Source organism: Octopus bimaculoides, chromosome 15 (genome assembly GCF_001194135.2).
Source record: "Octopus bimaculoides isolate UCB-OBI-ISO-001 chromosome 15, ASM119413v2, whole genome shotgun sequence".
In the NCBI taxonomy this organism is placed as follows: Eukaryota; Metazoa; Mollusca; class Cephalopoda; order Octopoda; family Octopodidae; genus Octopus; species Octopus bimaculoides.
In genome coordinates, this window is record NC_068995.1 from 32,741,556 (window position 1) to 32,752,659 (window position 11,104).

At 37.5% G+C, this 11,104-nt stretch overlaps 1 protein-coding gene across 3 annotated transcripts in view; it reads right to left on the reverse strand.

Moving 5' to 3' along the window:
• The window catches only part of LOC106878218 (lysosomal acid glucosylceramidase), a 73,396-nt gene that overhangs the window by 20,199 nt on the left and 42,093 nt on the right, over window positions 1-11,104 (reverse strand). For all 3 annotated transcript variants that reach the window (XM_014927369.2, XM_014927367.2, XM_052973233.1), the window contains 2 exons: window positions 6,213-6,346; window positions 61-233 (listed from right to left, as the gene is read on the reverse strand). In XM_014927369.2, coding sequence (XP_014782855.1) covers window positions 61-233; window positions 6,213-6,346 — 307 coding nt within the window. The remainder of the gene's footprint in view (window positions 1-60; window positions 234-6,212; window positions 6,347-11,104) is intronic.

Genomic DNA, 11,104 nt, shown 5'->3' on the forward strand with positions numbered 1-11,104 from the left:
ATATATATATATATATAAAGATGAAATGAATAGCAAAAGGAATTTTCCAGGTAAACCTACTTGACGAAATAGAGTGCCCAAGCATTATAATAGACTCCACCAGCTTTCCCTTTGAGCATTCCCATGCCTGTCATATTATTATTTGTCTTCATCCAGGCTGGAGCACTCCATGGACTCCCAAACAAGAGCACTTTTCTATGACTCATTTTCTGAGCCTTTTTTATTAATGGAATCTAAATAAAAAGAATAAAAAGAATAAAAAGTTCAAATTTCAGATGAGATTACATTCAAAGGTAGATTATTAGTTATTGTTTCAAATGAAGACATTCATTCACAATTATATTGCTTGCATAATAACAGACATCTATTTTCAACTCATTAAAAGTTGGGAATAACAAATGAATTTAAATGAAGACTCATCCTTAGAGTATATTCAGTCTTAAACATTTTGTTTTTGTTCACTCAACATAATAGCTTCATAGTTCACTGATTGCATTTGTGACCATCAATCTTTAACATACTCAGTACTGTAAGACATACAAATGTATGAATTTACAAACCCATTCAATCTTGACAAAAAAGTGTGAGAGGTGGGAAGGAAAGGATAAAGAAAGGATATATAAGACAGTGAGTGAAGAAATAAGAGGCAAGAAATTATCAAGAACAGAGACATGTATGTGTTTATAAAGTGTGTGTGTGTGTGTGTGTGTGTGTGTGTGTGTGTGTGTGTATGTATGTATGTATGCATGCATGTATGCATGTATGTATGCATATATGCATGCATGCATGCATGTATGTATGTGTATTTGTATATATATACATGCGTGTGTATGTATTTGTATACACACACACACACATACACATATATATATGGCATTAGTTTGTGACTATCTGTATACTTAAGTAAGCTAAAAAGGTCATATGTCTAGTATTTTATTTCTAGTCTCTAACATTAAATGAGAGACAAAGAGACATCTTATACTCCTGGATGAGACACTAGTGCATTGTAAACATTGCAAATTAATTTCACAAACAAACTGATGCTTATTTTTTTCTTCTTGCTTTTATGATGTAATCTAAAAGGATTAGGGACAGATTGCTAAAGTTGACACATTTCATATTTAACATATCTTCTCCAATTTGGTAAAATGTTAACAAGGAGGGCAATAGTTCCAAACAGCTAAAGCTGTGAGAAAAGAAGGAATCAGGCAAAGTGTTTAGTCAAAGAAGTCGGGGGTGGGGATGTATAAGGGACAGTTGAGAATAAGTGTGCTTTAGTGAATCTAGTACAGAGTTGGTAATTCAGAAGAACAAAGGTCATTGTAATAATGATAGAACAAACATATGAGGTGCACATCACATTCATGAACCACTCGTTATAATAGTGTTTGAAAGTTAGAGTCAAGTGTATTGCTGGAGGACACAGCATTCACTGAGGTGAGATGAAAATTCACAAGTCCATGTGTCTAATATAACTGATCTCAATTCACACACAAACAACTCAACTTCTTAATGAAAAGAAGAAGGAGGCACAAATAATAGTTGTTTGACAGATTTGCTTGTCAGTTGTTTGATTGTTATAAAAGATGGGTTACAGCAAATATTCTGCTCAATACCAGTTTTGCTTGTCAGTTGTTTGACCTTAACCAGTTGAGCATGTCCCTTAGTGGCTGACAATACGTGCATCTCTGATCACGAGCAGAAGTAGTGGGGGAGCATCATAGCCATGTGTTGAGAGGAATTCTTTGGGGTTTAAATAATTCACCTCTGGAAACATAGGTGTTTCATTCATCATCCTCAAACAACCCTCATTCAGGGACTCAACTCTAAGAAAATTCTAATTGGGCTCCACCTGAAAGGTCATGCACTGTTTATCTTCATGTAAGATCACCATGTTGCACACATATGGTTGTGATGCATGTACCTGATGTACCCTTATCAGACGGGTAGACATGATGGGTATATTGGGCTTCGTATATTTGTACCCCAGTGTCACTTTGATGGCATGCATTGCTCTCTCACGCAGCAGCAGCAACAACAACAACAAAAATAATAATGATGATGATGATGATGATGACGACACAACAACAACAACAACATCATAATAATAATAATAATAATAATAATAATAATAATAATAATAATAATAACAATAATAATAATAATAATAATAATAATAATCTTCTTATCACACAGGAATGCCTACTGCTGATCTCTTTACCATCTACCAAATCTATAGAATTTGGTCTATTCACCAAGCTGCTTCTCTTTCTCCTACTCTCAAGATGGTTACAAAATCAGTGATTGTGGGAGCACTTGAAATGACCAGTAAAGGAATTGAAAATTAGTTGAGAATGATCCCTGGATTACCATTCATGCAAGGAGCATAAAAGATAGTATTAAACGTAAACAGACTGTATATGAAAAGGAAGAATGGTGGTAGAGGACTGATTAGTATAGACCATTGTATAAGGAATGGAAGGAGAACGCTTGCCAAGTATTTGATAAATAGTGAGGAAGATCTGCTGCAATATACCGGGGCCCATATTATTATTGATAATTTTAAATGCTATAGGTAGAATGATGGTGGTAATGATAATCGTTGTGGTTATGGAGGTGACACAATACATGCATGCTATTTATATATATATGTGTATGTATATATATGTGCATGTGTATATACATATAAAGAGAGGAAGAGAGAGATGGGATCTCAATAACAACTCTCGTGGGAACCCCATGAATGACTTAGGAAAGCATGATGCAACACAACAAGGAAAGAATTAATGGCAAGAACGAAGCTGTAGCCGATCATAGTGAAGGTTTCTCGCCTGGCATGTCCAAAACCACCCGCATCAGGGGCAGTGATCTGGCCTCGGACAGTTGTTATGTCACAACAGATCACATACATGGTGTGGGCAAAAACAGACATAAGTGGACAACGGAAGAATACAATACACTTATTGAATGTCATGAAAGAGAAAAGCTGGAAAGAAGTTGCAGAGTAGGCCGACATACCTTGAAATTTTGGATGGAAAGGGACATGTGTCAAATATCAGAAAATAAACTAATGAACCAAGTGAGAGTAATTAGGAGAAAGGGTTACTTAACTGGAGTAGAAATATCTCGGACTAGTGAGAGTTTGAAAGACCCTGCGGATGAACTACAAAGGATGATCGGAGTTGAAAACAGAGAGGTAGGGGTTGAAAGCAGGGAGAAGAGTAGACAGGAGGAGGAGGGGAATGGTGATGGGGCTGTTAAAGATGAAGAACAGGAACGTTATACAGTGAACCCTGATACTGTGGGGTGGTGGACATGCAGGGGAAATGAACCAACTAGATAAGGAATTGCTTGAAATTCAAAGACGACTCACTGAGTTGATGAATGCTCCAGAAGAAAAATCCCTATGAATATGAGAAGGGTGGATAGGAGTATGATAAATAAAGTAACACAAAAGATAAATACTGTCATACCATACATCCAGACGGAGGACATAACACAAACAAGAAATCTTCTCCGAGCTACTGCACGACTTGTTGAGGAGAAATTTCAACTTAAGAAACCAAAAAAATGGTGGAGCAAAAGAACTATGGTGGAAACGACGCATTGAAAGGAACATAATGTGGGCAAGGCAAGATTTAGGAAAAGTTGAGCAATGGTTAAGAGGAAACTGGAAAAAAGGGGAAAAGACTGACTGAGAAAAATTAGAGAAGAAATATAAAATATGGAAGAACAGGTACAGTCCCTGCGTGGATAGTGGCTGGGAGGACAACACTTGTAATGAAAGATAGAAGAAAGGGGAATATTGTGGGAAACTACTGTCCCATAGCATGCCTAAACATAATCTGGAAGATACTCACTGAAATATGTGTGCCAAAGACATACACTTTCCTGGCACAGGAAGAAATACTACCAAGGGAACATAAAGGGTGTAGGAAGAGTTCTCAGGGTATCAAGGACCACCTGGTCATCGATAAAACAGTTTTGAGGCATTGTAAAAAGCATCATACAAACATGTCTATGGCTTGGATTGACTTTAAGAAGGCTTATGATATGATGCCTCATTCTTGAATCGTTGAATACCTGCAGATGTTTGGTGTTGCTGACAACATCATAAATTTTCTGATGCACAGCATGAAAGAGTGGAGAACCAAATTGTACTCAAGGAATGTATTCCTTGGAGAAGTTAATATTAAAAGGGGAATCTTCCAAGGTGACTCGTTTTCTCTGTTACTTTTTGTAATTGCACTAATACCCATAACAATGAAACTTAGGCAAGTTAAGATGGGTTACTGATGTGGGAAGAAAGGCTCATCATTGAACCATCTTCTATTTATGGATGACCTGAAATTGTTTGGGAAATCTGAAAAACAGATAGATTCCTTAACCAAAACAGTCCAGAGTGTTGTAGGGACATCGGTATGGAATTTGGGATTACCAAATGCTCAGTACTTGAAAAGAGGGAAGAAAGTAGCCTGCAGAGGATTGCAGTTACCATCAGAAGAGACCATGGGTGATGCCGACGGTAATGGGTATAGATATTTAGGGATTTCGGAGTTAGATGACATTCTACACAGAGAAATGAAAGTCAAGGTCAGTGAGGCATATAAAAAAAGGGTGAAGATGGTGGTGAAATATAACCTGAATGCCAAAAATTTGATTACTGCAATGAATACCTGGGCAGTTGTTGTGGTCAGATATAGTACATCCATCCTCAAATGGACTAAGGAGGAAATATCAACACTGGATAGAAGGACAAGAAAGTTGGTGACACTGCATGGGGCACTACACTCTAAAGCAAATGTAAACAGACTGTAAATGAAAAGAAAGAATGGTGGCAGAGGACTAATTAGTATAGACCATTGTATAAGGAGTGAAAGGAGAACACTTACCAAGTATTTGATAAATAGTGATGAAGACTTGCTGCAATATGCCGTGAAAGATATGGGTGTAAATGCAGATGAAAAGATGGGCAAGGAAGAGTTTTAGCAAAAAGCTGAGGAGAAGAGAAAAGAAGACCTTCTTGAAATAGGAATGCATAGACAGTCTGAAAGGAATACACAAGACATTAAGGATAATACAGCATCGTGGGCATGGCTTGAGCGAGGTGATTTGAAGCATACCACCAAAAACCTGATCATTGCTGCACAAGACCAGGCTCTTGCTACCAATTCAGTGAAGTATAACGTCTATAAAACTTCTGACCCCCAGAAATGCAGACTCTGTGGAGTGTGGAAAATGTGACCCATTTCGTAAGTGGATGTGAGAGCCTTGCACAAAAAGAATACAAGCACCGCTACGATAATGTGTGTGTGTGTCTTCATTGACTCTGGTGCCGTAAATACCAATATGAAGTAACAGAGAACTGGTGTGAACATGTACCAAGTAAAGTTATGCAGGAGGATGGAAAAGTAACGATACCCTGGGACTATGATTTTCAGACGGATCGTGTAATTAAACACCATCGGCTGGATATTGTCATATTGAATAAGAGAGATAAATACTGTCAGATCATTGATGCAGCCATACCAAATGACATGAATGTTGTGAGGAAAGAGGTTGAAAAAAATCACCAAGTACTCCGAATTGAAAGTGGAAATGGCAAGACTGTATGGAATGCGAGAGGGTAATGTAAAAGTGATACCAGTGGTGATTGGAACGTTGGGCTCAATCCCATTGAAACTTCAAAACTTCTTAAGGCAATTGGAAATCCCATGCAAGACTGATGTCTTGCAAAAAGCAGCCTTATTGGGCACAGCGCACATCTTAAGGAAAATATTATCTGTCTCAGGTCTTTGTTGTGACTTGACAGATGACTAAAGACTCTGGTGTATTTTTACCTACACTGTGTAACAACAACAACAGCAACAACAACAGCAGCAGCAGCAACAACAACAACAACCACAGCAACAGCAGCAACAACAACAACAAATGCCTTTGATGCAGAACCAGACAGTGGCTCTCATGGCTTCTAACCTTAACTAATTGAAAGTGTTAACATTAAGGGAATCAGCATAAAAGATGGGGTATAGTAAAATATTCTGCTCAATAGCACAGATTTGCTTGTCAAAAGTGATAAATGGAATAAATTTAGCAAAAGATTTAGATATCAGTCAATGAAATAAAATACTTGATGATTATAACAAAGTATAATTATCTGATTGATTGGCTGTCCAAGATGTTCAAAGGTATTTCAAGCATCTCCTATTTACCTTATAATTAAGATCTTCCTCAGCTAAATCAAACTGCATTAATTTGGTGTCATTTACAGTGTCATCATAAGAGTAGATACGAGTGGAAAAGTCACAGCTACCAATTGGAACTCGACCAATGTTGTATTCAATTCCTGGAATAGGAAAATGGTAAATTATGACAGAGTACAAAACATATTGGAATAGAACTGTGAAACACAGAGGAATTATCAAGCATTCTAAAATCAGGTTACATTGCAACAGAATAAAGAACTATTCATACGGAACTAAATAACAAATAAAGGACTAAAGTACATTTAGGGATACACTGAAATATAATTGTAGTACATCACGGGGTACACTACAGGGTGTTTGGGCTAAATTTTACAATTTTTTACATCTCTTTTTTTGCAGAAACAGCTTAATGTATTGGTGAAAAGTCAACAGTGTTGGAAAGCATACAGATTAAAGTTGTAGTTGAGGAAAAGTTAGCTTACACGGAGGACTGGAAGTTAGCTGAATGTTAGAAAAGAGTTACCTGTATCATGATGACACAGGTATCAAAAATGCCAACACCATGACTGCTGCTCACTGCTTAGCAAACACTGTAATGGTTGTAAGACATAACGACATGAACATCTGCAATGGAGACAACAAAGCTGTGGCCAACAGAAAGAGACACAGCAGGCATTCTGATTGCATCTACACACCAGAATTCATCCAACCCTTGATGAACAGTGCCTTTGACTCAATTCAAACAGCTATGTGAAGCTGGAGACTATGGTCAAATGCTGGCTAGAGAGGGTTGCTACTGGAAGGCCATATATGTGGCAGTAGGATTTAGCTTCTTGGCATTTCTTCAGAAAGAGTCAGAATTGTTGTCAGAGAATTTCTATGACTTTACCAGCCTCATTTTCTGGCCTCCTAATTCCCCCAGTTGTAATCCCATGTGTTATTATATATAGGGCACAGTTGAGAAAGACACCAACTCTGCTTGGCCTTAGTGTTGCAGTTCAGCATGCAGCACCAAGGCCAGGCTGGTGAACAAGATCAAGGTGTTTGCAGATATTTCCAAGGTCACAGTGAAGAATGCATGAACTAGTTTCCAGAGTCATCTTGAGGTCATATTGGAAGCTGAGGGAAGCTATTTTGAGTAAACTGTTATCTCCTAGTCATCATCATCATCATCATTTAACGTCCACTTTCCATGCTGACATGGGTTGGACAATTTGACTGAAAACTGGTGAGCTGGGGAGCTACACTAGGTTCCAATCTGGTGTGACATGGTTTCTACAGCTAGATGCCCTTCCTAATGCTAAGCACTCCAAGAACGTAGCGGGTGCTTTTTACATGCCACCAGCACAGGTGCCATTGACCTGACACTGCTATTGGCCACACGCTCAAATGGTGCTTTTTACGTACCATCAGCATGGGTACCAGTCAACTGGCACTGGCATCAGCCACAGCTGCAATTTTACTTGGCTTGACAGGTCTTCTTAGGCACAGCATATCACCCAACATTTGATGAGTGATTTTTACGTGCCAGTTACACAACACTGGCATCAGCCACAGTTACAATCTTACTTGGCTTGATGGGTTGATAGTTTTCGATTTTTTAAAAATACTTTAACTTTTGGATTGTATATTGCTTTCCTTTCCTTTTATGTAAACTGTCAAATTTAGCTGAACATCCTGTATTTGACATGTTGGAAATATAACTGTCATAAAGACACTTTATGACACATTGAGATATAAATAGAGTATGTCAGTAGATATGGTACATCATACTTTGAAATATCATCATCATCATCATCATCATCATCGTTTAACGTCCGCTTTCCATGCTAGCATGGGTTGGACGATTTGACTGAGGACTGGTGAAACCGGATGGCAACACCAGGCTCCAGTCTGATTTGGCAGAGTTTCTACAGCTGGATGCCCTTCCTAACGCCAACCACTCAGAGAGTGTAGAAATATAATTGATATATTAGAGTTTAGACTATATCACACACAGACATATACATCCTCCTCCTCCCCCTCATCATCGTCATCATGATCAACATTGTTGTCAGCTTTCCATGCTGGTATGTGTTAGATAGGTCACCATAATCCAAGTTAGATTTTATTAGGAGCAGTTGTTCTCATATACAGGTTGCAGAGCCACATCTTGCTTGTACAACATTTCATTTTTGGCTTGGTTTTTATGACTGGATGTCCTCCCTATCACCAACCACTTTACTAATGTGCTGGATATATTTTATCTTGGCACCAGAGAATTTGTCATCTCCTCAGAAAAACAAGAAAGGAGAGGGCACCCTCAATCCTTCAGTTTCTCTCTATTTTGCCAACCACTTTATCTTAAAAAAAAAAAAAAAAGAGTATCTAGTGTGCTAAGATATGTACCTTTACTCAGGACAATGAGATCAAGAAAGTGACTGGAACAAAGAGCAATGACACAAAGGTCACCATGAATGGCTGAAGCAAGCAAGAGCACGATGGCCGAACAGAGTGACTGATGTGAAATGAGGAGAGAGAAAAATGATTGATAATAGTGAATGGGTGACAGTAGAGTACATTAGCTAAACAGATGTTTACAAAGGCCTTCAAAAGGGATAGAGTGATGAGGATGATCATAGGAGGATGATTATTGTTATAAGAATGGCATGAATGACAGAAATATAAGAGATGGAGATAAGTGTGTCAAAGATGTGGGAGAAGCAACAGATGAAAACTTGCATGCATGTTAATTTGGAAGACAGATACTGAAAGAAGCATCTTATATACATTTGAGTACGTGGATGCATCTGTTTGTCTCTGTTGCCTTGTCTTGATATAACATACTAATTGTAAGCAACAGCACCATCATACAAGCGGTGTGCTGTGAAAATACATCCAGGCATTCATTGTGCTGTTCCTTTTTGAAGGACTTGCAGAAATATTACCTTGCTTGAAAACAGGTAAGGGTTGGTGAGAGAAAGAGCATATTTGGCTGTAGAAAATCTGACTGTTTTCACTTTGACATGACCTACAGACCAAGGAAGGACAGTGTCCTGGATTTATACATTAATGTTGGATATGGATGTACTTCATAGACTTCATAAGGATTTTTGCCATTCTGGCATCACACAGATGCTTCATTATGTGCTTATCTTCGATATTCTGGAGATGAAGTCAACAGAATGATGTCTACATGCTCAACAGGTGCTGAGATAAAGCAGAGGTTTATAATCCAACACTTACTCACACGATGAAGGTTCCTCAAGCCTTCAAAAGAATAGGCTTTGGTTTTTAAAGAACCTCTCCCTTCAACCACAAAAAAAACAATATTTGTTAACCATCATGGGTACATCGTTAAGGTTTCTTTTGCTTTCCCACATGAAGATATATATGACTACTGAAAGCATTGTAAAGTACTTATTAAAATTCTTCTCAACTTTTGAAATGCCACTGCACATTCATTCTGATCAGGGTACATCTTTGTGAAGGTGCATGGCTTAGAGGTTAGGGTATTCAGCTCATGGTTGTAAGGACGTGAGTTTGTTTTTCAGTGGTGCATTGAGTCCTTGAGCAAGACACTTTATTTCACATTGCTCCAGTCCACTCAGCTGGTAAAAATTAGTAGTACTTGTATTTTAAAAGGCCAGCCTTGTCACATTTTGTATCACACTGAATCTTCCTTAGAACTACATTAAGGGTATACATGTCTGTGGAGTACTCAGCCACTTGCATGTTAATTTCACAAGCAGGCTGTTCTGTTGATTGGATCAACTAGAACCCTTGTCATTGTAACTGACAGAGAGCCTAAAACATCTTTCATGCTGAAGGATTTACAACAATTCTTGCACCAACAAAATGTATTTACTAGCAGAACTACTCCTTACAATCCGCAAGGGAATGGACAAACAGAATCATACAATGAAATCATAACATTTGAAACCTTCCAAATGTTCTTCCCAATGCATGTCATTCAATATATTTTCTAATCTTGACTTTAACAAACTGCACTTGACATCAACTTCATTTTAACTAACAGTAGAAATCTTCAAGTGAACATCCATCCCTTTGTGACTGTCATCTCTGGGTTACAGGCTGTTCCTGAAGTGTCACATGAAGCAGTGTAAATATGCCTTCAGTGGAGGAAGTGGAAATTTGGAATGTGAATCCTCATTTTGCAAATGTCAGTTTATCTGATGCTTGGGAGTCTACTGTTTCATTGTTGCTTTCAATCTTGTATCTAAACAAGTAGCATCTAAGTCTCACAAACAAATGATGCTTCAGAACACTCCTGAATTCAATGCTTCAACACCTATAATTAATTTAGGTGGCTCTTTTGGATCAAATCATCAGAAGGAGACAAGTTGGAATGTTCGACTTTCTGTAATATTTGCAACTTTTCTTTGTCACTATAGTCATTTTAAACACACTGTTTTACTTTTAAAGGATTATGTACAACAGACTTCTCAAAAGTAAAAAACAATAATTTTTTAAATATTTGTTTTTATAAATAAAATAAGGTTCTTTGATGCATTTAAATACTTAATCTAGTATTTAGTAGACATGACCTATGCATGATAAACAAGTTTGCAGCATCAGGTAGTGTCTACATAGATAAGACAGTATGGGAGCGGGGCGTTTATTTACTTTTGAGATGTCTGTTTATATATAATTAACGTTTCTGAAGTGTGTTTAATTAAGCTGTTCTATGTTGACACAATGTAATTCAATTTGAAAGATGGGGAAAATGAAGTATTAGTTGACATTGTACAACTAAAGTAGCCTCCCTTGTTTTCAGCAACTTACATCAATCACAACCTCACTTTCAGCTTTTCTTGTGGCTAGTAGCAAAATAAAAAATAAAACTGAATAAGGTAAACCAGTCTTAATATATATATATATATATATATATATATATA